Source organism: Mobula birostris, chromosome 11 (assembly GCF_030028105.1).
Source record: "Mobula birostris isolate sMobBir1 chromosome 11, sMobBir1.hap1, whole genome shotgun sequence".
Lineage (NCBI taxonomy): Eukaryota > Metazoa > Chordata > Chondrichthyes > Myliobatiformes > Myliobatidae > Mobula > Mobula birostris.
The window spans coordinates 98,837,767-98,865,148 of record NC_092380.1 but is presented as its reverse complement, the minus strand read 5'-3'; the positions used below and the strand labels follow the sequence as shown (position 1 = coordinate 98,865,148).

The following is a 27,382-nucleotide window of genomic DNA, read 5'->3' as shown; positions in this document are numbered from 1 at the left end:
ATTTAATTTAAAGACATGTTTATTGACTTTAACAGCTCATGTAATTATTTGTGTTATTTAGTTGAGAAGCTCCTTCAAGCAAGCTTTTGGCAAAAAGAAGTCTCCAAAGTCTGCTTCATCTCATTCAGACATTGAGGAAATGAACACACCCGATTCATCCTTGCCATCCTCTCCCAAGTTCCCTCATAACGGATCAACTCCATCCACCCCAGTGATGAGAACATCGCACTCCAATTCGCTGTACGTAGATGCTTTATTTACAACCGAAAGGTAAACTTGATGCAGTTAGGTTCATGCGTAATGAATGGAAAATGCCCATGGTTAGTTGGAATGTGTGTGAATGACAGACAAAGGTTAGATGTGAGAGTACCAAAGCTGCTGCAAGAGTTGTCCGTTTCTCCAGTATTTTGCTATGCTGGATTCTTACCAAAAGACAAAACATTGAAATCCATGAAGAGGATTGAAATGATTGCACTTATCCACTAACTTCTCACTAACTTCCCAGTAAGATTGGTAGATTTAGATGTAAGTTAATTTTTAATGTTGTGGTAAGCCATAGTTCTTGAGGGGACATGAGGAGAATTTTTTCCACACAGAGGGTGATGGGTATGCAGGGAAATTGTAGAGATGTGTACAATTGCAATGTTTAAAAAATATGGTCTGATACATGGATAGAGCAGGAGTTCACAACCTTTTTTATGCTATGGACCCCTAGGATTAACCGAGGAGTCTGTGGACCCCACATTGAGAACCCTTGGTTTAGAGGGACACAGGACAAATGGAGGAAAATGGGACTAGCTCAGATAGAATTTCTTGGTTGACATGACTCAGTTGGGCTGAATGGCCTACTACTGTACTTTACAAATCCTTAAAAACCATAAAAATCTCCCTGGCACGATTCAGAAAGCACCCATGGATGGGAATAAACAGTTGCCATTTTGAGCTGATGAAGAGTCTCAGCCCAAAATATCGACTGTTTGTTTCCCTCCATAAATGCTGCCTGGCTTGCTGAGTTCCTCCAGCGTTTTGTGTGTGTTGCTGAAGGTTTCCAGCTTTTGCAGGATCTCTTGCGGATCTGAAATATTGTTTTATTGATTCACATTATGGGGGAGAAAGCAAGAAGCAAATTGATCAGTGAGCTAAGTACTTCTAATCAAAGACTTTATTTCAAAAACTCCATAACCTACTGTGATTGGGAAACAGAAATTGGAAACATTTCAAAAGAAAAATAAGTTCTGCCGAAAGGTTTTGGCCTGAAACGTCGACTGTACTTTTTTTCCATAGGTGCTGCCTAGCCTGCTGAGTTCCTGCAGCATTTTGTGTGTGGGTTGAAAAGAAAACTAGATGATGATTTCCTCATTTTTCATTGAAATCTTTAACTGTTGTCATTGTCCTTAACAGTGCAAAGGGACTTGGGAATCCTAGTGCAGGGTTCCCTAAAGGTTAACCTAATCCTGGTGCTATATCTTATGGTCATCTTCCTCCTTCCTGTTCAGCATTTCGGAATGCATCGATGGTGAGGCTGAGACAATTATGCAGCTGCGCAGTGAGCTGAGAGAGAAGGAGATGAAGCTGACTGACATTCGGCTTGAGGCACTGAGCTCCGCTCACCAACTGGACCAGTTGCGGGAGGCAATGAACAGGATGCAGGTGAGCTGGCCTGCCTTCCAATGCATCTCTATAAAGTCTGTCTTTATTTAAATTAGATTGGCAAAATGCAGCAGAGTAATTCAGCTTACAGAGTCATAAGGCTTGGAACCAGGCCATTTAACCACCAAATTCATGCCGACCAGTGCGAATCTACTGACCAGTGGGCAATTGATTCTTTGTGTTCAACTTGATTTCACTTATGTCAAGCATCCACTGGTGATTAGTACCAAAAACTTGAAGACTAACTACTCCACTGTAATTTCTAAGAAGCATCAGTTCTTTTAACTATTGTAAGAATTGCTTAATTGCCACTGATCTGTAGCTGCCTTCTCATCAAAATTACATTAATGTATAGTATCTATCTTCTTAATCCCAATGATACCCTGGTGGAAAGGCAATAAAGGCAGGCAGCATAGATAATGATAGATTCCTGACAAGAGGTCTGCCCAGGTATAAAATTGAAGTCCAACCTGGACCAAGGCCAGAATACTGAGATCTCCTTCCAGCGCAGTCTGACACTGGGTGATCTTTCTTTGTCTGTCTGCACATTTGCTCCCCACTGTCACTACGTCTGATGCTTTCTCCCTGCCAGCTTTGTTCCCTTAACACTTTTCCGTTATTCGTACACATTCCTGCCTTTCTCTGTATGCTTCTGTCTTCCTCTGTCCTTCCCTTCCCTTTTTCTCTCTCCCTATCCTGGTGAGTCTCTACAGAGAAGATTCAGCAGGACATTGCCTGGATTGGGGGACTTCAGTTACAGCGAGAGATTGGCTAAGCTAAGCCTGTTGCCTCTGGACCAAAGGAGGCTGAGTGAAGACGTAATATAAAATTATGAGAGGCACAGGTAGTGTAAATAGGCAAAATCTTTTTCTCATGATATAGATATCAAAAATGAGGGCATAGGTTTAAGATCAAAGGAAGGAGTCTATAAACGAATCTGAGAGGAGAGTTTTTTTTTAATAGACTTTTGATATCTGGAACACTTGTCACAGGAGGTTTATTGATTTATTTAGCAATACAGCGTTGGGTAGGCCCTTTTGGCCCTCTGAGCCATACCACCCCAACGACCCCACAGCCCTGACCTAATATGAGACAATTGACAATGCCCAGTTAACTTACTTGGTACATCCTCGTACTGTGGGAGGAAACTGGAGCACCTGGGAAAAACCCAGCTATTCCCCCAGGGAAGACGCACAGAGGCTCCTTACAGAATGACACCGGAATTGAGCTCCCAATCCCAGAGCACCCCAAGTTGTAATAGCATCATGCTAACTGCTACGTTACCATGGCGACCAAGTTATGGCATTAGATATAATTACGATGTTTAGAAAGTATTTGTACAGGCACTTGAGTAGGCAAGGCATTAAAAGATACAGGCTTATATATGAGCAAATGGATTCGTAAATAAGCAAAAAGATTGGCTTAGACTTTGTGGATCAAAGTATCTATGGTCCTGTACTGTAAGTATCCATAATTCATCCTCCATCTGCCTCTCCCTCTTTCTTTCTCTCCTTATTTCCCTTGATTTTTTTTACCCCTTCTTTCACTCCCCTCTTTCTTTTTCTTCACTCTCTTTACCTTACCCTGAATTTTTTTACACAACGCATGGCGAGTGCATTGGATGTGCTGCCAGGACTGGTGATAGAGGCAGATACAGCAGAATTCGGTGTTACCTGATGCGTGCATCTTGTACCACATACTGAACAGGATGCCCAGAACCTTCTGACCAGGAGAGAAATGTTTGCTCAAAACCAATTAGGATTGGATATGTAACTGATTCAGGCATCTTCCCCCTTCCTTCTCAGTCCTAAAGAAGGGTCTTGGCCCAAAATGTCAACTGTTTATTCATTTCCATTGATACTGCCTGACCTGCTGAGCTCCTCCAGCATTTTGTGTGTGTAACTGCTTATGCTTCTACTTATGAAAGCATTTCACCCAACTATCATTTTTAAGGCAAAAGATCTTTCGATGTTCCGATTGGGTTTGTGTGTCCTGTCCTCTCATGGATTACTTTGAAATAGTTACATCAATCCATCTACTCTCTGCTTGCCATTTATCATATTTCTAGAAAATTGTCCCTCCAGTGAGTGAACAGTCTTACCTTCGCTGATTTACTTAGCTTTTGCTAGGCTCTTGCTTCAGGTATTTAAGAAAAAAGGAGCAACATATGTAACATTTTGGACAACACTAGGACATCCTATAACTCCTTTATCTAGAACCACTTCTACATTTATATTCTCTTCATTAGATGTTCAGGATCCCTTCTCAGACACACTGAAAATTTCCTTGAGTGTGCTTTCATGAAAGTAAGGGAAAGCGTGTCTCAAAATTACAATGTAGAGAAGTTTTATTGGTGCCTTTGAATCGGCAATCTTTCCAAGGCAGGAATATTAATAGCAAAAAGTGCAGGCTATAAATGACAGCTCTGGGTCACCACTAGACCCACATTTGCTGCAATCTGCAATTACGCTATCACAGTTTTCAATTTAATCTTTTAAGAGAGCCTCAAATGTTAATGCTGCTTTTACAGTTGAGCCCGTGTCTCACTAGTTATGCATGACTCAAGCAGCCCCAGGGAGACAACAGTATAGCTCAGCCAACCTCGCCTGCCTATTCATGCATGGAACTCATCCCAAATGGAAAGATGTCCTTATTGTACGGTCGTCTGAGAGTCATATGTGTGGAATTGTTTGGCCAGCGGACATTTGGAAAGCCTCTTTATTTAGTGGAGGCCCAGATGTTCCTGTAGCTGCATTTCAGTGGGGAGAAAGGAGATACTGAGATTTGTGCTGCAGCCAAGAGCACTTGACAGGGGAATGCAAAACAATTGGGGTATCTTTGTAGCTGCATATCTGCACAGCCATTATTTGAAAGAATCAGAAAACAGTGAATACCAGAGCAAAGTTTGCACTTCAAGTAGTAATACTTTCAAAATTGCTTCTCATCAGAATCAAAATCAGCTATGTCATCACTGGTATGTGCTGTAAAATTTGTTAACTTTGTGGCAGCAGTAAATGCTAAACCTGATAATATAGAAAGAAAAAATAAGTAAATCAATGACTCAAAGTATATATATGTACAGTGGCATGCAAAAGTTTGGGCACCAATGGTCAAAATTTCTGTTACTGTGAATAGTGAGTAGAAGATGAACTGATCTCCAGAAGTCATAAAGTTAAAGGTGAAAAATTCTTTTCAACATTTTAAACAAGATTAGTGTATTATTTTTGTTTTGTACAATTTTAGAGTGGAAAAAAAGGAAAGGAGCACCAGGCAAAAGTTTGGGCACCTCACGAGATTTGACCTCTCAGATAACTTTTACCAAGGTCTCAGACCTTAAATAGCTTGTTAGGGCTATGGCTTGTTCATAATCATTGTTAAGAAAGGCCAGGTGATACAAATTTCAAAGCTTTATAAATACCCTGACTCCTCAAACCTTGTCCCAACGATCAGCAGCCATGGGCTCCTCTAAGCAGCTGCCTAGCACTCTGAAAGTTAAAATAAATGATGTGCACAAAGCAGGAGAAGGCTATAAGAAGATAGCAAAGCATTTTCACGTAGCAGTTTCCTCAGTTCGTAATGTAATTAAGAAATGGCAGTTAACAGGAACGGTGGAGATCAAGTTGACGTCTGGAAGACCAAGAAAACTTTCCAAGACAACTGCTCATAAGATTGCTAGAAAGGCAAATCAAAACCCCCGTTTGACTGCAAAAGACCTTCAGTAAGATTTAGCAGAATCTGGAGTGGTGGTGCACTGTTCTACTGTGCAGCGACACCTGCACAAATATGACCTTCATGGAAAAGTCATCAGAAGAAAACCTTTCCTGCATCCTCACCACAAAATTCAGCATCAGAAGTTTGCAAAGGAAACCTAAACAGGCCTGATACATTTTGGAAACAAGTCCTGTGGACTGATGAAGTTAAAATAGAACTTTTTGGTCGCAATGAGTGAAGGTATCTTTGGAGAGAAAAAGAGTACAAAATTTCATGAAAAGAATCCCTTTCCAACTGTCAAGCATGGGGGGTGGATCGATCATTCTTTGGGCTTGTGTTGCAACCAGTGGCACGGGAACATTTCACTGGTAGAGGGAAGAATGAATTCAATTAAATACCAGCAAATTCTGGAAGCAAACATCACACCATCTGTAAAAAAGCTGAAGGTGAAAAGAGGATGGCTTCTACAACAGGATAATGATCCTAAACACACCTCAAAATCCACAATGGACTACCTCAAGAGGCGCAAACTGAAGGTTTTGCCATGGCCCTCTCAGTCCCCTGGCCTAAACATCATCGAAAATCTGTGGATAGACCTCAAAAGAGCAGTGCATGCAAGATGGCCCAAGAATCTCACAGAATTAGAAGCCTTCTGCAAGGAAGAATGGGCGAAAATCCCCCAAACAAGAATTGAAAGACTCTTAGCTGGCTACAGAAAGTGTTTACAAGCTGTGATACTTGCCAAAGGGGGTGTTACTAAGTACTGCCATGCAGGGTGCCCAAACTTTTGCTTCGGGCCCTTTTCCTTTTTTGTTATTTTGAAACTGTAAAAAATGGAAATATAAAAGTAATCTTGCTTAAAATATTAAAGAAACATGTCATCTTTAACTTTATGCCTTTTGGAAATCAGGTCATCTTTTACTCGCTTAGCTATTCACAGTAACAGAAATTTTGACCGGGGTGCCCAAACCTTTGCATGCCACTGTATATTAAATAGTTAGATGAAAAATATTGCAAAGCAGTAATAAAATATATTTGAAGAACTAAGGTAACATTCAAAGTCCATTTAGGAATCATATGTTAGATGAGAAGGAACTGTTTTTGTATTGCTGGGTGTGTCTCTTCAGGATTCTGTACCTCCTTCCTGACAGTAGTAATGAGAAGAGGGCATGTCCTGGATGATGGTGGTCCTTCATGATGAACGCTGCCTTCCTGATGTACCACTCCTTTAAGGTGCCTTGGATACTATGGAGGCTACTACCCAAGATGGAGCAGACTAATTTTACAATTTTCTATTGCTTCTTTTGGTCCTGTGCAGTAGCCTCCTCCATACCAGACAGTGATGCAGCCTGTCACATTGCTCTTCATGGTACATCTATAGAAATTTTCGAGTGTTTTAGGTGACAGACCAAATTTCTTAAATCTCCTATTGAAACGTAGCCATGTCTTGCCTTCTTTACAGCTACTTCAATATGTTGGGACCAGGTTAGATCCTCAGAGATCTTGACACCCAGGAACTTGAAATTGCTCACACTCTCCACTTCTGATCCCTCTATGAGGATTGTTCTGTGTTCCTTGGTCTTACCCTTCCTGAAGACAACAATCAGCTCTTTTGTCTTACTGACTTAGAGTGCAAGGTTGTTGCTCTGACACCACTCAACTAGCTGGTATATCTCGCTCCTGTACGCCCTCTCATCTCCATTTGAAAAAGACCACTTTCTCATTGAAGATCGACCATCAACTCAAAGACGGGAAAGTTATTTGTAACTTTTAAGTCGCTCATTCTTTGTAAATTATTTTCTTTCTTAACCCTGTTGAACACTTCTCCGCTCATTGCTGACTGGACTTCAGGACAGGATTTTCCCATCATTTGGTTCATGTTATCATGAGGCTGGAGTACTGAAGGTAGAAGGGGAGCTGTTTTCCAGATTTCATTTCTCTCGTAGACGTGTGAGACTCAAATTTTGTTAGTTACAGGAATGAGTAACCTTTGGCATCAAAATCCCAGATCAATATGATATTGAACTGGTTGCAATATGTCGCATTCTGCAGAGCAGGATTCAGTGGGGAGGCTGTAATTCATTTGAGCTCTGATGATTTTATGTACTGTGGAGACAGAAGCTGGTGCTTCTGGCTCATCCACCTCCCACGTCCTCGTGTGTCCAGCTAAGCCACATTCCATGTTCTATCTCTGTACCCTACAGTCAAGTGTGACTTCTGGGTTTCACCTGCAGATTTTACATGTGATTGGTAGGCTTCACCCAAGGCAACTCACATGGTCTGTGTGTGCCAATTAACTTACATCAGATTTCTGAATGGACAAAGAACCCAAGTCCATTACCTCATCATTTTTTTTTCTTTTTTTGCTCTCTTTTTACACTACTTAATTTAATTTTTATATCTATATCTTACTGTAATTTATTGTTTTTATTTTTATGTATTACAATGTACTGCTGCCGCAAAACAACAAATTTCACACATATTAGTGATATTAAACCTGATTCTGATTCTGAGCAGATTTTTCCCGTATGTTAACCAGAAACGGGGAATACACAAGACATGCTGTTATTCACAAATCATGCAAGGAATATCTGTGGTTAGATTAGATTGGATTAGATTCAACTTTATTGTCATTTTGCCAAGTACAGATAGAAAGCCAATGAAATGCATTTAGTATCTGACCAGGAATGCAAAGGATAGTGTTATTTACAAAATAACTGTGAATAAAAAAAGTGCTACAGCACACAAATATAAAAGTACTGAGACAGTACAATACGGATGCAATACTGCTTAGTGCTGTGATGAGAGGTTCAGCAGTGTCACAGCCTCAGGGAAGAAGCTGTTCCTGTGCCTGCTGGTGCGGGAACGGAGGCTCCTGTAGCGCCCACCGGATGGGAGGAGAGTAAAAAGCCAATGGTTAGGGTAAGATGCATCCCTGATGATGCTTTTCGCCCTGCCCAGGCAACATTTATGGAAGATGTTCTCAATGGTGGGCAATTGGGTACCGATAATCCGCTGGGCAGTTTTCACCACATGCTGGAGTGCTTTGCGGTCCGATACGGGACAATTGCCATACCACACTGAGATGCAGTTGGTGAGTATGCTCTCAATGGTACAGCGGTAAAAGTCCGTCAGTATCCTGGGACAGAGGTGAGCTTTCTTGATGCTCCGCAAGAAGTAAAGGCATTGTTGCGCCTTTTTGATCAGGATGGAGGAGTTCAGGGACCAGGTGAGATCCTCAGAAATGTGGACACCAAGGAATTTGAAGCTTGATACACGCTCCACTACAGTTCCGTTGATGTAGATGGGGACGCGAGTGTGACTCCTGGCATGCCTGAAGTCCACAATGATCTCCTTGGTCTTCTGGGTGTTAAGGGCCAGATTGTTGTCGGCACACCACGCTGTATTTATAATTGGGAAAGATTAGAATTAGCATCTAGAAGGTTTGGATTAAAGGGAAGGCTTTCACTCTAACTCCATTAGTGTAAACTTATCATACTTCAGCTTTCAGAATGCATTCTGCAGTTTTCACTGTACTAATTCCATTCATTTTGTTGATGTTGTTCGAAATCATATTTCACGGTCTCACTTTCAATTTTCCTGTTGACATGCAGAATTACATACATGGCAGTCTGGACAGTGTTTCTGTAGTCAGTTGTTGATTGGAGTTGCTGTCCTCATCTGAACTGATAGTGCTGCATTTCAGAAGTAACAAATATGCAAAATGGTAATTATTAAGCTCAATTAAAGCATTGAACAGCTTGTCACAGGAAACACTTCTAGAGTGACTGCCAGCAGTTAATGCGAAGATTCTGAGTGTCGGTTTCAGACTAGGCTTTTTACATGATTTCTCACGCACAAGAAGGTGAGCCTAGCTTGTTTTAATTTCAAAATTCTTTTTTCCTCAAGACTGAAATTGAAAAGCTGAAAGCTGAGAATGACAGACTGAAGTCTGAGACTCAAGGTAGCTGCAGTCGGGCCCAGTCACAGCTTTCCATCTCTTCGTCCCCACGCCAGTCACTCGGCCTTTCCCAGCACAGCCTTAACCTGACAGAGTCCAGCAGTCTTGGTAAGCAAATTGGAAATCATAACTTTTTTTATTTACAGTGATTATATCCAAACATGTATTATTACAACCCCTCGCATCACCTTTGATGGAGAACTTGGTGAGTTCAAATTAGACCATCTACCCCAGACAATGAATTTGGATGAGTTACTCTTCAATTACATTAATGTAGGGTGGTGTTTGATTGCTATACCATAGTCAGCTCTCTACACGGAGGGTTCAAAGTCATCTGCTCCAATGGGCATGCCAAAACAGCAAAGGACTTAATTCCTGCATAGCTTATATTTTTGCGAATTCAGGTCTGAATATGAAGTCATTGGCTGAGTCGGCAGAGTGCCATTGAGACTGAAGCTGAAACACTAGGTACAGTTTTTGGCTGTCTTATCAAGCGAAGGTATACTTGGGAATAAAGGAACTGCAACACAGATTCCTTGAATGGCAATAACATGGAAAGAGAAATTAAGCAGACAAGCCCTATACATTCCAGATTTCAAAAACCAAGACAGATAATCTTCCTGAAAGGTGAAAACGTTCTTACAGTGTAGGCTATCTCCCCTGTATGTGCTGTCTACACTGGGGTCACCTCCACAAATTAAGAGCTCGTTCATTCCTGTAAACACCTGTAAGAAAATGAATCTCAAAGTAGTATATGGCAACATAATTTAAATTCACTTGGACTTCGACCTGACTTCGCAGAGTAAGATTTTTTGATAGACTCTTTTGTTATTAGGGGAAATTACATATGGACTTAGGAAAACAACACAGAGGTAGAAGGTCAGTCATGATCTCATTGGAGAGTAGAGCACACTCGAGGCCCCAAATAGCTTACTCCTAATTCAAACTATCATCACTTTTAGCACTGTTTCAGATAGCACTACATCTTTGCAACTTCCTTCACGCTGCTCACGGTATTTATTGTTGTATCTATTATTACCATGTACACAGTTTACTCTGTGAGCTTCACGTGAGCAAGGGAGGGATTTCATTGCACCCCAGTGTACAAGACAATAAACTGAATCTGAATCTTAAAGTCATGTTCCGCTTCTAATTATTGTTACTCTTGAGCAGATATGCTTCTTGATGACAACATAGATGGGTCAACCCGGAAAGAAGGCAGACATGTGAAAATTGTAGTCTGCTTGCAAGAAGAGATGAGATGGAAAGAGGTATGTCCAATGCTCCCAATTCCATTGCTGAATACCCTCCTTGGTATATGTAACTGAGATGTGACCCTGTTAGGAAACGGTGAGAAAGACTGTTTGGGAAAACCCAGATTCCAAAAATATATTTAAAGCCAAAATGGGGAAAAAAACTTTCAGTATTGTAATGGGCCATGCAATTGCATTGAGTGTGAACTGTTACTAATTGTAGGCTGGCTTGCTTCAGTGCATTAGAAGACATTAAATGTTAGCCGCTTATTGTGGTCCAGGAGTCATTCATCAGCCCATTCAGATAGGAATGGCCAGTTAACATTCCTGAAAGTCATTTCTAAACCAATCTGAAAATTTCCTTCTGTGTCCATCCGGAAAACAACAATCTGATGTCATGCAACTCTGGACAGTGAGCAGGTTTGTCTAAGATACAGGACATCTGTGAAAGTTGGCAAGGAAATGGAAAATGGACTTTAATTTAGAAAAGAGCAAAGTCCTGATGAAGAGTCTTGGCCCGAAACATTTGCTGTTTATTCCTCTCCGTAGATGCTGCCTGACCTGCTGAGTTCCTCCAGCAATGTGTGTGTGTGTTACAAAAGTGCAAAGTGATGCATTTTGGGAAATTAAATCAGGGTAAGACATTCACAGTGAGATAGGGCCCTGTGCAGTATTGTTGAACAATGTGACTTTGATGCAGTGAGCCAAAGGGCTTGTTTCTATGCTGTAAAACACAATGACAGCTTGACAGCTGGCTCGGATCCCATTAGTGCCGCAACCTTTTCCTGCTGCTTCTGAAATATATGAGGACTTCATGATTGAGATATCCTTTGCAGAATCCACTACCCCTTTAAATGACAAATAATTTCTAGTATGTTGTATGTTATATGGTCCTTTTTGGTCTTACTGTCCTTCTGCAATATTAGTTTCATGGATGGAGTAATTAAAAGTGATGCACAACTGGACGGAAGGGGGAGGATCTCTTTGAAGCCTATCAAATATTGCAAGGTCTAAGTAGGATGGATGTGGAGAGAATGCTTCCTATAGTGGTGGAGTCTAGGACTAGAGGGCACAGCCTCAGAAGAGAAGGACGTTCTAAGGAGATGAGGAGGAATTTCTTTATCCAGAGGGTGGTGAATCTGGAATTCATTGCCATAGGCAGCAGTGGAGGCCAAGTCATTTAAACAGAGATTGACAGGTTCGTGATTAGTAAGGGCATCAAAAGTTATAGGGAGAAGGCAGGGGAAAGAAGTTGAGGGGGATTATAAATCAGTCTTGACGAAATGGCGGAGCAGACTCCATGGGCCAAATGAGATAATACTGTTTCTACATCTTATGGTCTGAAGTATAGGTGGTGATGGGAAAGTGCCCGTCACGGAGTTGGAAGATCCATAAAATTCCAGCAATTTCTTTCCAACGTTGGTTGTGTTTGGGTGCAGCTATTGATGTGCCTGATTAATCAGCAATCATAATGTCACCAGCCAGATCCTGAGTTTCCAGAATATTTGCATCGCTGCAGATGGACAAAATGCTAACTGGTGAAGCAACAGGGTAGTGGGTAGATAAAAGGGAATGTTGTCCTCATTCAGAATGAAAGTGAACTTGAGGAGTGTTTGTTCAATCCACTAAGGTTCAGTATACATCCATCTTTACTATCCTTAACTGATCAGTGAACTTTTGATGGTGACGTAGAAGTCTGTGCAGACATTTTGTTCTCTGCTTTGCATAGAATCATAGAGCCAAACGGAGGAGAAAAAGGTTCTTTGGCCCACTGAGCACGCCACCTACTTACACTAATCCTCCAATAATCTAATTTCATTTTCCCCATGTCGTCAAGTAGTGGTAGTGGTAGTGGTAGGATCGTTCGAGTTGAGTATGATGTTCTCCAAAGAGGTTGTCTATTGGTGTGTCTTCAGGTGGCGATAGAAGTCAGAATCATGGACATATGTCATGAAATGTTAACTTTGTTGCAGTAGTACAATACAATACATGACAAATCTAGAAAAAAACTGTGAATTACAGTAAGTATATATATGCATATTAAATAGTTAAATTAAATAAGTAGTGCAAAAATAGAAATTAAAAAAAGTAGTGAGGTAGTGTTCATGGGTTCAATGTCCAGTCAGAAATTGGATGGCAGAGGGAAGAAGCTGTTCTGAATCATAGTGTGTGTGTCTTCAGGCTTCTGTACCTCCTTCCTGATGGTAACAATGAGAAGGGAGCAGGTCCTGGGTAGTGGGAGTCTCTAATGATGGATGTCCCCTTCATTAATGTTGGTCCAGGGTCCCCATATTCAGTGTGGGCAGAACTACCCTCCAGATTCAATTGCTCCCCAATATACCAATGGAAACTTAATAGCGGCAAATTACCCTACAGACATGCATGTTTTTGGGATGGGGAAGGAACCCAGAGCATCAGGTGGAAACCTACATGGTCAAGGAGAAAGTACAAACTCAAAGCACAGGAGATCAGGATTAAACTTGGCCTGTTGGAGATGTGAGGTGGCAGCGCAATGGGCTGTGACATTGTGTGGTCTATGTAGATGCCTCATGCTGAAATTCATCCCTTGGGTTTAGTCAATTTTACATAACTATCAAATTTCTATTTCTCACATTAATGCAGGATTCTCGGATCCGCCAGTATATAGTTGGCTGCATTGGTGTCAGCGGTAAGACGAAGTGGGATGTTTTGGATGGAGTTGTACGCCGACTATTTAAGGTAAGGCCTGATTGAAAATGAGGTTGAAACATACAATTGCCAGTTCTGTGATTGAGAAAGGTTTTCTTTTAATTTGAGCATCTACATTGCAGCTAGATATGGACCAGAATATTGGAGAGCAGTTTAGGGCTAAAAATAGTCTTGACTGTTATGCTTTGTTCCGTCAACTTTATGTCATTATATGACAGGGCTTCAAAGTTTCCATTCCAATTGGAGTTTTCCCTTCATGTTTTTTTCTTTCGTCCCTGCTGTCTCAAGCTGTTGACTCCCTGCAGGCGCTATCTTCTCACAGCATTTCAGTGCATGGCAGCAATTTCAGAGGACACCACAGCTGCATTTAATATTGGAATGACTTGTATTTGCATATGGCTTTCAGAGCCTTGATTTATCCAGAAGTACTTTACAGCCAATTACAGACTTTAAATGTCGAATCATTGCTTAAAAACAAGTAGGAAATATGGCAACCAACATACACAGAACAAACTCCCACAAGTAGCAATATGACATTGAAAAGAGAGAACATCTTATTTGCACCATTTACTATGCAGTACATAATGCTGTATGCATTTCCCCCTGTCCCCATCCCAGCTTTTTGAGTCCATTTCTTTGGAAAAGAACTTGAACTTACAGCCTTCTAAATGACAAGAACCACATGGCGATATAGGTGGTTCTAGTCCTCACTGACACCCATGCATGTCGACTTTTCCTGTTTAGTAGCTCAAATTGGTGTCAACTGTGAAAATGTCATCAATTAAAATTGCACTATTTTGTTGATATTACAATTATTCCTGATAATGCTATAGAAGTTTATAATTGCTAAAGAAGCTGTGATGCAGCGTAATGCTAATCTGAGAAATAGGGTCATGTTTTAAAATAAAGCCATTGAGAAATGCATTTTTGTTACACTTATCCAATGAAATTCCCCCCTTTTATTGATTTTACAAATGTAAGCTCATTTGATACACTATGGAAGGTCGAACGAAGGTAAACTACTGGATTAATGGCAGGATTCTTACCAGTGCAGAGGAACAGAAGGATCTTGAGATTTGACAAGTTGCTGCATAGATTAGAGAGCATATTTTATGAGAATAGGTTGAGCGAGTTGGGGATTTTCTCTTTGAAGTGATGGAGGACGAGAAGAGACTTGTATGCACTTGTATAACAATAGTAAAAACTGTTGAGAGGCTCATTGTGGTCTCCCTCCCCCATACTTGTAACATTTACCAGGAGTATTGTGGAGAAAGGACCCAATGTATTGCTAAGGATCCCCATCACCCATCCCGTAATCCCTTTGACCCAGTTACAGTAGCATCAGGACTAGACCTACCAGACTGAGTAACAGCTTCTTCCCTCAGACTGCGAGACTAATAAATGCCCTGCCACCAATGAGGTCTCATTACTCGGGCAGCACTTGGTTTATGCGCTGTGCGTGATGTATATTGTGTGGATTGCACTGTGGTCCGGAGGAATGTTTTTTTTGTTTGGTTATATACAGTATATGCAAAGTCAGATAACCTTAAACATGAACTTGAACTTTAAGATGTTAGCGCGAACAGCTAGTGATTTTTCCCAGGGTGGAAATGGCTAATATAAGAGGATATACAATAATATTAATATGTTTGGAAGTAAGTACAGGAGGGATGGCAGGGGTAGTTTTATTTTTACACAGTTGCATAGAACATGCTGCTGGGGTGATGGTAGAGACAAATACATTAAGGACATTTAAGGGACCCTTAGATACGTTTGGATGATCTTCTTAGCTTTTGTGCGAGGGAGGGGTTGGGGAATGTTTGGTGTTTGCGAGCTTTTGTTTCTTTTTCTTTCGTGCGGAGGGGATTGATGTCTTTCTTACAACTATTTCTATGGTTCTCTGTATTTTATGGCTACCTGGAGAAGACAAATCTCAGAGTTGTATTCTGCATACATACTTTGATAATAAAATGAAGCTTTGAACATGGAAGAAAGAAAAATGGAAAGCTATGTGGGAAGTAAGGAATAGGTTGGCCTTAGAGAACAACCTAAAGATGGGCCTGTACTGCTCTATGTTCTATTTGTTTTAACCTAGTTATGCTATTTTTCTCAGGAGTATATTATCCACGTGGATCCAGTAAGCCAGTTGGGGCTGAACTCAGACAGCGTCCTGGGCTACAGCATTGGAGATATCATACGCACTAATAATGCAGACACACCTGAATTGTTACCCTGTGGCTACTTAGTAGGAGAAAGCAACACAATCACAATGTCACTGAAAGGTATGACTATTACTTGTTTTGGAGTTTTCTGCCCTCTTAATGATTGTCAAGAAAGTACAGTCCTGTGCAGAAGTCATAGGCACATATAGCTAGAGTGCCTGAGACTTGCACAGTACTGTATATTGATTAAAATAGGAAGGTGTTTGGGAAACAGAAATAAGAGTACTTAGCTTTGTTTTAGCTCAGTAGTTTTAAGTGTTATTTGGTATTGGAAAGACATAATGTACAGTACAGTGCAAAAGTCTTAGGCACTCTAGCTATATATATGTGTCCAAGACTTTTGCACAGTAGTGCAGGTCTAGAAACAGAACCAATGGTCAATAATAACCAAAGTTCATACTTATCAAAAGGAAAAGGAATGCATTGAAAAATACTGAAATGCACTGTGATAAGGATTTGCTGATTTCACTGATTACTCCTCATTGAATAAAAATTGGTACCACTCACAATCTATTGATTCCTGTCTCCCTCTGCTGATTCTGTTGAGCATTACCACACCTTTCTGCATAAGAATTTCTGACTGCTGTGCACTCTGTGATTTTGATTGTTAGATTCAGACACGGGGTTTTCTGAAAATCTCCTCCTAAATAACAGAATACAGAAAGGCAATGCTGAGTTTCTTTGTAACAAAAAATACCAGCACCTGTTTGAATAAGGTCACCCTTCGTTCTTCAAAACCCAAGAAATAAATGCCCAAGGTATTTAGTCTCTTGAGAATCTTCTCATTCTAGGAATTTAGCCTGGTGAATATCCTTTGCACTGATTCCAAAGTTACCATTATCTTTGTTTAAGTAAGGAGGCCAAAACTATGCAGAGTATTCTCCATACAACAGCAACAAAACCTCCCTTTTTAAAACACCAAACTCCCTTGCATCGAAGGCAAACATACTGTATGCCTTCTTAACTACGTGTTGGACGTGTCTGCTAACTTTTGTGTTTCATGTAATAGAGTACCTAGGTCGCTCTACACCACACTCATTTATAATCAGAATCAGGTTGAATATCACTGGTATATGTCATGAAATTTGTTGATTTGCGGCAGCAGTGCATTGCAATACATAAATAGAAAAAAATTTAAAATACAATAAGAAATATATATTTAATTTTGTTTTTGTATATATAAAATATATTTAAATATATACATTATATATATTATATTAAATAAATAGTGCAAAAAGAGAAGAAATAGATACTGAGGCAGAGTTCATGGACTCATTGTCCATTCAGAAGTGAATGGCGGAGGGGAACCAGCTGTTCCTGAAGTATTGAATGTGTTTCTTCAGGTTCCTGTACCTCCTCCTTGATGGTAGCAATGAGAAGAGGGCATGTCCTGGGTGATAGGGGTCCTTAATGATGGAAGCCACCTTTCTGAGCCATCCGCTTTTGAAGGTGACCTGGATGCTTGGGAGCCTGGTGTCCGTAATGGAGCTACCAGGGCTTACAACTTCCTGTAGCTTTCTACGATCCTGTGCAGTGACCCCTTCCATAGTGGACGTTGATGCAACCAGTCAGAATACTCTCCATGGTACATCTGTACAAATTTGCGAGTGTCCTTGGTGACATACCAATTCTCCTTAAACTCCTAATGACATATAGCCGCTGCCATGCCTTCTTTGTAATTGCATCAATGTGTTGGGTCCAGGATAGATCCTCAGAGATGTTGACACCCAGGAACTTTTAACTGTTCACTCTTTCCACTGCTCATCCCTCAACTTTCCTTTCCTGAAGTCCACAATTAATTCCTTGGTCTTACTGACTTTGAAAACAAGGTTGTTGCTGCGACACCACTCAACCAGATGATCTATCTTGCTCCGGCAAACCTCCTCATCACCATCCGAAATTCTGCCAATGGTAGTTGTGTAGTTGGCAAATTTATAGATGACGTTTGAGCTGTGCCTGGCCACACAACAGTACCTCTTCAATTAGGTAATAACCTGCTTTTTAATTTCTCTTACCAATGTGTGTGACTTCACAGGAATGCAGAAGTTCTGGTGCATCATAAAAACAGCACTAAATCTAAAAAAGATGATTAGTAGAAAGACGAGACTGGAGTGTGATAAAAACTATTGCACCCAGTTGATTGCGTGGAGGGTTTAAAAGAGCTTAAAATCTGTTGGATTGTGGAGATTGAGAGAGAGTTTAAAAGAGGTGAGCTGGGGCAGGCAGCACACTTTGCGTGCCACAGTTCTCAAGCAGACCTTTGGGTGCAGAGAGGGACTGTTTAAAAGAAGTGAAGGGGGTAGCTGATACATTTTGTGTGCCAGAGTTTCCAAAGAGACATTGGATTGTGTGGAGGGAGAGAGAGTTTAAAAGAAGCAAGTGGGGGAAGTTGGCACATTTTGAGTACCACAGTTTCCAAGAAGTCATTGGAATGCACATAATTAAGCACTTTGTAAATTCAGTAAAATAATTCAGTAAAAAGAAGTTAGGTTAAGCGGGAGTGGCCATTGTGTGAGTGGGGAGTTGAGTTTTTGACGCATAGGAACATAGATATGTACAGCACATTACAGGCCCTTCGGCCCACAATGTTGTGCCGACCACGTAACCTACTCTAGAAACTGCCTAGAATTTCCCTACCATGTAGCCCTTTATTTTACTAAGCTCCATGTACCTATCTAAGAATCTCTAAAATGCCCTATTGTATCCACCTCTGCCACCGTCATTGGCAGTGCATTCCACACACCCACTGCTCTACGTGAAGAATTTACCTCTAATATCCCCCTTGTACCTATTTCCAAGCACTTTAAAACTATGCTGCCTCTTGCTAGCCATTTCATTGATCCTTTGGCAAGGAGAGGTGTAGGCCATAGGTAGATATTTTTAAAAATTATTCTTTCTTTCCTATTGCACATTTCAAGCAGTGGAATGCCAGGCAGGATAGTGGAATGCTCTACTTGAGGGAGGTAGGAAAGCCTCCAGTGACCCTGACAACTACACCTGCAAGGAGTGAATCCAGCTGCAGCCTCGAACAGACCATGTTAAAGAGTTGGAGCTGGAGTTGGATGAACTCTGGATCATTCGAGGCTGAGGGGTTGATAGATAGGACATACAGGGAGGTAGTTACACCCAAGGTGCAGGTCGCAGGTAACTGTCAGGTGGGGGAAAGGGGATAGGTAGCCAGTGCAGAGTACTACTGTGGCTGTTCTGCTCAACAACAGGTATACTGCTTTGGATGCTGTAGAAGATTGAGAGGAGATTTGATAGAATACAAAATTATGACAGATATAGATAGGGTAAATCCTTGGAAGCAAAGGAGGATGAGAAGAGACTTGACAGAGTTGTATAACAATCGTAAAAACTGCTGAGAGGCTCACTGGGGTCTCCCTCCCCCCAACTTCTAACATTTACCAGGAGTATTGTAGACAAGGGACCCAAAGCATTGCTAAGGATCCCTACCACCCACCTCTTTGACACATTCCTCAGGACGAAGTTACAGAAGCATCAGGACTTCGACTGTCAGACTGGGTAACAGCTTCTTCCCTCAGGCTGTGAGATTAATGAATACTAATGAAAATGCAAGCAGACTTTTTCCGTTGAGGTTGAGTGGATCTACAACCAGAGGTCATGGGTTAAAGGTGAAAGGTGAAATGTTTAAGGGAACATGAGGGGGAACTTCTTCACTCAGAGGGTGGTGAGAGTGTAGAACGAGCTGCCAGCGTAAATGGTGGATGTTGGTTCAATTTCAACATTTAAGAGAAATTAGGATAGGTACATTAATAAAAGGGGTATGGAGAGTTATGGTTTGGCTGAGATCCATAGGACTAGGCAGTTTAATGGTTTGGCATGGACTAGATAGGCCAAAGAGTCTGTCTTGTGCTGACAGTGGCTTACCTTATTTTGTTAACTGCATTACAAAGGCGTTTTACTTGTCAGAAGTTTACAAGAACATTTCAAGAAAGATCAATGTTCAGACATGTACAGTACTGTGCAAAAGTCTTAGGCACATAAGATTCTTGCACAGTATTATAGTAATTTTATGTATTGCACAGTACTGCTGCCATAAAAAAAATAATTTCATGACATATGTGAGTGACGATAAACCTGATTCTGATACGGGTCTCCGTTGTGGACTGAGAGTGGGAAGGAGGCAGGGAGAGGGGAATCATGGCTGGGAAAAGGAAAGGGAGTGGAGAGTGAGCAGGAAGAACCAGAGGGACATTCTCTAATGTTCGATTGACCAATTGTTTGGAGTCAAACGACCTTACCTGGTGTCTCAAGGCTGAGTGTGTCTGCCCCCACCCACACCCGCCCGTAACACTCTTTCACTGCCACCTGTCTTACACCCCTTCCACGGCAGTCAGCCTTTGCTATTCCCAGCATCCTTTGCTCCCACCAGATTTACAAACTCACTCTCCACTCCTCATTGACAAATTCAGTACTGTGCATAAGTTTTAGGCACCCTGACTATATATATGTACCTAGGAGTTTTTTTGCACAGTACTGTAAGTACTTCAATCTCTGGAACATTCCTGCATGGACACATTCACAGGTGTTTTAACCTCTTATAAACTTTGTGTGCAATTTAGAAATTATTGTTACACTCGTTTCCAGAAGTGAGCATGAAAGGTGTAAAATTTGACACCGTGAATGAGTTGTTAACACCTAAAGCGGGCCAAAACCCAAAAGATTTGAAAATAAGTAATTTTTCCTTGTTTCGTTCTTCAGAGGTTTTCTGGGCCCAGAAAAAAATGAAATGGTGAATAGTTTGTAATTGAAAAATGACAGAAACATACTTTAGAAGTGTAAGTTTGCTTTGGTTGTCTTCTTCCCACTACACTTGTTGATTTTTTTGCTTCATGCAGGTTTGTCAGAGCACAGCTTTGATTCCCTCGTGTTTGAGACACTAATTCCAAAGCCAATGCTGCAACGTTATGTCTCCCTGCTGACGGACCATCGCCGTATCATTCTGTCAGGACCGAGTGGTACTGGGAAAACCTTCCTGGCCAACCGGCTCGCTGAGTACATGGTGCTCAGGGAAGGTAGAGAACTGTCAGACGGGGTCATCGCAACCTTCAATGTGGATCACAAGTCTAGCAAGGTGAGGAAACAAACGAGTTCTGAGGGATGTTTGTTGCAAGGGAATGTAATGGTAAGGGTGATATTTACATGAAAGCAACAGGTGATAAAATCAGACTGGTCTGTGCCAGTGCTTATGCCCTGCTCCCACATGTCTCCTGTCACCTCATCTCACATGATCTGCACTCCCTTCTATCCATTATTTTTTTTAAAGTCATATTACAATTATTTTATTCATCAGAAATGAAGCACTATTTTACAGAAAAAAGGGAGTGAATTTCTCACAGGTTTTGAAGGAAATCAAAGCACATTTTAAAATAAATAAATTTCTATTCTACATTTTCTATAGAACAAGAACACAGTTCAAGTTAAATCATTAAATCTGACAAGATAGTGGCTATGTTTGGTCAAAAATTACAGGTCAGAAAGACTAAACTATGTAACCGGCATTGGTTCAATTGTACTATCTAGTTTTCAAATGTCTTCTGTTGGCTATATTATTTGTTACACCTTTGTTGATGAAGTGTCCTTCAGAAATATATTTCCTTTTGATCAAGTACTCCACTCTGGAATTTTGAGATGGTCCTGGCCGTACTACCTGTGTGGTATCAAGCAGTTTACATAGGAAAACTGTAGAAGTCAAGAATGACAGATCCCCTGATCAACTAAAACTGCCAGTAGAATCAAAGGAGAATCTACCATTAATTCAAACAGAAGACAGTGGATTTCCCTGCAAATCCTCCAGACGAAGACTGGAACAATCGTTAACATGCAGCAATTCAGATAATCATGCCACAGCACACCCTGGCTTAGCTCAGCAGAATGATCTCCTCTTCAAAGAAGAGTTTGCTCCCATAATCTATACACCAGAGAACTGCAGCTCACAGATTGAACGAGTTTCTGGTCTGCTGCTTACCACAGACTTACAAAACCAAAAAGCAGATTGTCTTGGTGAAGAAATGGAGAACAATTTGAAGAAATTGAGTGACATGGAAAATCTCTAGAATGAGTGAGAATCCAGCAAATATTACATATGAGTTGGGAGAAAGCAGCTTGGATACAAGAACTGAGCACCCATCCTTGTTATCGACAAATGAAACACAGAGGAAGCCTTCTTATATGTCCTTAACCTCTGCTGCAAGAAGGAAAAGGAAATCTGCATGTTTCATGGGCCAAAGAAATGACAATGTTGGGCTTCTGGCAACAAAACGAATGCAGCAAGATGTGCCTGCTGCTGTGGGTAATAAAACCACACAGGTAGTACAGCCAGGATCATCTCAAAATTCCAGAGTGGAGTACTTGATCAAAAGGAAATATATTTTTGAAGGAGAATTCATTAACAAAGGTGTAACAAATAATGTAGCCCTTCTATCCATTCTATTTCCTCTTATATACTTTGCTGCTTGACTGAGCTAACTCATTCAAAGTCAAAGTAAAGTTTACCATCAATGCATGTGCATTATTGATCTTTATATAGTACCTTGAAATTCATTTTCTTGCAGACATTTACAGGAAAATAAAGAAATACAAGAAAACTATACATAACAAAGACTGATAAATAACCAGTGTGCAAAAGACAAATCATTCAAATAAATTTAAATAGATAATGCTGAGAATTTGAGTTATAACGAGCCCTTAAAAGAGAGTCTGTAGGTTGTAGAATCAGTTCAGAGCTGTGGTGAATGAAGATATCTATGCCAGTTCAAGAGCCTGATGGTTGTAAGGTAATGACTGCTCCTGAGCTTGGTCGTGTGGGACCTAAGGCTAATGTACCTCCTGCCCGATGGAAATAACGAGAAGAGAGCATGACTATTTCAATGTTTCAACCAATTTATCACCCAATGAAGTTTCTTCATTGGTGTTTTAGTATTTTATTCATGATTAATTGTTTAAGACTTGTGTGTGTATGGAAGTGTATTTACTATCTCTGTCCTATTAAAAATGGCAATAATTTTAGCCACTTTTTAACTTCTGTTTTCCTCTAAAAGGTCCCGCAGCTTAAACAGGCTTGCCTGAGAAGTCTAATTCCATCATGCCACAGATGGCTGTGGAGATCAAGTGACTGGGTATATTTAAACCGGGGGCTATTGGGTTCTTGATTAGTACCTTACCTCCTGTCTTCTTCCTGTTACTAAGGTAAAGATTATGGGGAGAAGACAGGAGAATGGGGTTGAGGGGTAAAATAAATCAGCGTGATTGACTGGCAGAGCAGACTTGATGGCCTGAATGGCCTGATTCTGCTTCTATGTCTTCTGGTCTTATCTTTGCACTATTTTTGTAAAATAGAGTTGACTTCTCCCATGCCACCAGGGGTTTGTTGTAATAGAGGAATCCAAATGGCATTTTCTCATCCAGAATGGAATTTCAGTCAGGGATGAAATGTTTATCAGAAACGTTCATATTTCCACTGTTTGGCAACCACTGTAGATCAAATCAGTGGCCTTTAGTTTTACAGAAGGAATGGAGCTAACTGACCACCATTTACCTATCAGCCTTGAGTCGCATCATGGCCACCTGGGGGTAGAAGCACGTATGTGGGTTTAGATTATTATCCCTCAGCTGTTTGCTGTCTTCACTAATTTGTCCAACCGGAACAACAACCATAGCCAACATATTGCAGAATGTTATCACATTCTATTTTTTCAGCTAAGCTGATACAGCCCTTTTGGGGTGGAGATGAAGAGGAATTTCTTTAACAAGAGAGTGGTGAATCTGTGGAACTTGTTGTCACGGGAGGCTGCGGAAGCAAGGTCAATGGGTATATTTAAGGCAGAGTTTGATAGGTTCTTGATCAGTCAGGGCATGAAGCACTACAGGGAGAAAGCAGGAGAATGGGGCTGAGAGGGGAAATGGATCAGCCATGATGAAATCATGGAGCGGACTTGATGGGCCAAAATGGGTTAATTCTGCTCCTATATCTCATGGTCTTATGGTCTAAATTAAGCTATTAACTCTGGTACGGGAGCAATGGAAAACACGTTATTGCTGCACCAAACCTATTTTTTCTTCAACCAATGTTGGGGAAAATTATCGCAAAATATTTGATTACAGGCCAAGTAAAGTGGGAAAACAGGTGATAGTTTGAGGACTATAAATCATTGTTGCCACTTAAAATCATAAAAAAAATACTATTCTTTTGCAATTCTGGTCAGATGCTAATTGCATTTCATTGGCTTTGTATCTGTACTCAGCACAATGGCAATAAAGTTGAATCTAATTGAATAAGATTTAAAAATCACTTACTGCTCTTGAGCAACACACACAAAATGCTGGTAGAACACAGCAGGCCAGGCAGCATCTATAGGAAGAGGTACAGTCGACGTTTCGGGCCGAGACCCTTCGTCAGGACTAACTGAAGGAAGAGCTAGTAAGAGATTTGAAAGTAGGAGGGGGAGGGGGAGATCCAAAATGATAGGAGAAGACAGGAGGGGGAGGGATGGAGCCAAGAGCTGGGAAGTTGATTGACAAAAGGGAAACAAAGCTGGAGACACAGGAGAAAGAAAGGGGGAGGGGAGCACCAGAGGAAGATGGAGAGCAGGCAAGGAGTGATTGTGAGAGGGAAAGAGAGAGCGATAAAAAGAGGGGGACATAGTAACTGAATAAATAAATAAAATAGGGGATAGGGTAAGAAGGGGAGGAGGGGCATTAGTGGAAGTTATAGAAATCAATGTTCATGCCATCAGGTTGGAGGCTACCCAGACAGAACATAAGGTGTTGTTCCTCCAACCTGAGTGTGGCTTCATCTCAACAGTAGAAGAGGCCATGGATTGACATATCAGAATGGGAATGGGACGTGGAATTAAAATGTGTGGTCACTGGGAGATCCTGCTTTCTCTGGTGGGCAGAGCATAGGTGTTCAGCAAAACAGTCTCCCAGTCTGCGTCGGGTCTCACCAATATACAGAAGGCCGCACCGGGAGCACTGGACACAGTATATCACACAGGTGAAGTGTCACCTCACCTGCATGGACTGTCTGGGGTCCTGAATAGTGAGGGAGGAAGTGTAAGGGCAGGTGTAGAACTTGTTCCGCTTGCAAGGATAAGTGCCAAGAGGGAGATCAGTGAGACTCCTCTTGAGGCTGGGTTTAATTCTTTACGCTTTATTTCTCACACTGAAATGAAAATCAGTGGCTTTTAGTGACTTTGAAAGATCTTGTGGAGTGCCAGTTATTGACGTCTTCTTCTTGGGTCGTTAGCTCCCAGTGGAGCATAGGCCAGTGTCCAAAGTCAATGGTATGGTTGGAGTTCATCAATGTTTCTGTAATCATTGTATCCACTGGTCAGGGTACTAGCCTATACAGCAGTTACTGATGTGCTTCTAGCAAATTAAGAATTTCTTCATTAATTTTACAAATACTACAAATAAACCTCTTGTTTTTTTAGAAGATGAACATTTGATCTTCCACTGTAGCTCATTGTGGCCTTTCCACTTTACTTGTCTGGCTGCACTGCTTTTTCTCTGTAACTGCAACACTATATTCTGCATTCTGTTATCTCTTTTTATGACCTTAATATATTAAATTTGGCATGATCTGTCTAGGTGGCACACAAACAAAAACTTATCACTATATCACGGTACATGTGACAATACTATACCAATACAGAGAAACCCACACTGTGGTCTCAGTTGTAAATCTAAGCACTCCACGTGTATCTAAGAGTTCCATTTTGAGAAAGGACTTATCTACAAGTCAAAAACAAACAAAATTTGCTCAGTCTGCATTGCAGTTCTCTGGAGCCAATCAGGAGCTAAGTCTAGGGTTAATTTTCAACTTCCCTTTAGTCAGTTGTGTAGTGGTTAGCACAGCACTACTACAATGCCAATGGCAATTCTCTGTATTGCCAATGGGTTGAATTCCGTCACTGTCCGTAAGTTTTCCACGTGACTGCGTGGATCTCCTTCTGTTGCTCCAGAATTCTCCAACATTCCAAAGGCGTACCGGTCAGTAGGTTAGTTGGTCACATAGGTGGAACAGGGGACGCAGAACGTTGGGCTATTACTATGTGGTATCTCTAAGTAAATATATATCAGCAAGGGCAAACAAGACAGAAATAATGAAACAAAAGTTCACTCACTTGCAGCCAGTTGCCGCGGATATGGTTATAAAAAAGCCAGGGTGCCAGCAGAGGCGATGCAATTCCAACAGTCCACAGTTTAAACACTTGAATGTTTGCCAGTACAGACATTTTCAGGATAAATTATTCAATATTATTTTAAACTTTGAAGATGTCATGATAAATATCTATGATGAGGTACAAGTAGCAGGTTGGTTTTCACGGAGACACAAGGGACTGCGGATGTGCGATCTGGAGCAACACGCTGAAGAACTCAACAGGCCTGGTCCAGATGAAATACTGACTGTCCATTTCCCTCCATGGATGCTGTCTGACCTGCTGAATCAGCTTTTGGTGTGTTGCTTTCACGGAGATATTGTTAGTTTGTACGGATTTGGAATTCAAATCAGTTTCTGTCTGTAGCCTGGCGAATCTGTATTGCAATCATTTGGTATTGTAATAAAACAGAAGATGTGACATTTGTAGAGTGAAATAGAATTAACATTTCAGATTGATGACTTACATTAAATGTAAACCTTAACTTTATCCTTCCACAGACACTACCAGACTTCAAATATTTCCAGCGTGTTCTCTTTTATATAAACTTTACATCAGCTTTTGAATTTAGTTTATGAGAAAGATGCCTGTATTGGGCAGATAATATAAGTGTGCAGACTGACAAATGAGGTGTTCTTGTTCTTCAGGAGCTCCGCCAATATCTTTCAAACCTTGCGGATCAATGCAATAGTGAAGCCAATGCAGTCGATATGCCCAGTGTGATCATCTTAGACAATCTACATCACGTTGGCTCCCTTAGCGAGATCTTCAATGGCCTTTTGAACTGCAAGTACCACAAATGGTAATGGCATTTCTTTTTTATTATGGTCCAGTACAACTCAACGAAATGTGGTGATTTAGGCTGCAACACGGTTTCCCTGCTGCTGGACTCTCTCCAAATAGTGGACGTTTGGCAGCGAATGTTAGAAGCATATCGTAACCATCTTGTCTTTTGCTCAGTCTGCAGTACGGTTCTCTGGAGTCAGGTCAAGGGCTGTGTGTAGGCACCCGTTGATTTTGGGAGAAGTTAGTAAAGAATATAATAGAAGACAGTAAACCAATTATAGAGACAGTCCAGGGTTATAATCGGACAATGTGAAGTTTCTCAGCTCGTCACAGTACCACTTGACTATCAAACTGCCTAAAGTCAGCACAAGAAAAATGTTCAGTATTTATTAAAATGGCATGGTAAAATGTTCCAGAGTTCTGATACTCACAAGCAATTTTTACCAAAATAAAACAAAAGAGGAAGCTTGGATTTATAAGAAACTTTCAGGACGTATAATGTCCTAAGATGCTTCCCATCCAGTGAAACACTTTGAAGGCTTGGTCTTTGTGGCTCTGTGGGCAACGCAGTAACTAATGTGCATACAGCAAAGGAACCACAAACAACCAGGATCTGTTTGATCAATTGATCAGTGGTTTTGATTCAGAGGGATGTCAGGTCAAAGGACTCACTTTCAGGTTGTGCCTTGAGAGGTGCTGAAGCTGCAGGAAAGACCATGTTTGTGCTTAATGTGAATATTGCACTTAAATCCTTCATCAACTACTCTCAAAATGATGCTGGTCCTTATTTTTGGTATTTATCTCAGGTATACATCTACAACGGAATAGATTACTGTGCTAAGTCACAGAAGAGTTATGAGTCAAATAAGAATGGTGTCATGCATAGGGCAGATAATGGTGGTTAATCTCTTTTATCCCTGAAGG

At 41.0% G+C, this 27,382-nt stretch overlaps 1 protein-coding gene across 9 annotated transcripts in view; it reads left to right on the top strand.

Annotated features, from left to right (window-relative positions):
- Positions 1 to 27,382, top strand: part of nav2a (neuron navigator 2a) — a 523,153-nt gene that overhangs the window by 485,577 nt on the left and 10,194 nt on the right. For 6 of the 9 annotated variants that reach the window (XM_072272755.1, XM_072272756.1, XM_072272754.1 and 3 more), the window contains 8 exons: positions 62 to 240; positions 1,497 to 1,650; positions 9,271 to 9,430; positions 10,496 to 10,593; positions 13,198 to 13,293; positions 15,377 to 15,545; positions 20,348 to 20,583; positions 26,320 to 26,474. In XM_072272755.1, the coding sequence (XP_072128856.1) occupies positions 62 to 240; positions 1,497 to 1,650; positions 9,271 to 9,430; positions 10,496 to 10,593; positions 13,198 to 13,293; positions 15,377 to 15,545; positions 20,348 to 20,583; positions 26,320 to 26,474 (1,247 nt within the window). Of the gene's footprint in view, positions 1 to 61; positions 271 to 1,496; positions 1,651 to 9,270; positions 9,431 to 10,495; positions 10,594 to 13,197; positions 13,294 to 15,376; positions 15,546 to 20,347; positions 20,584 to 26,319; positions 26,475 to 27,382 lie in introns of all 9 variants that reach the window. The other 3 variants (XM_072272753.1, XM_072272751.1, XM_072272747.1) reach the window with 1 other exon arrangement.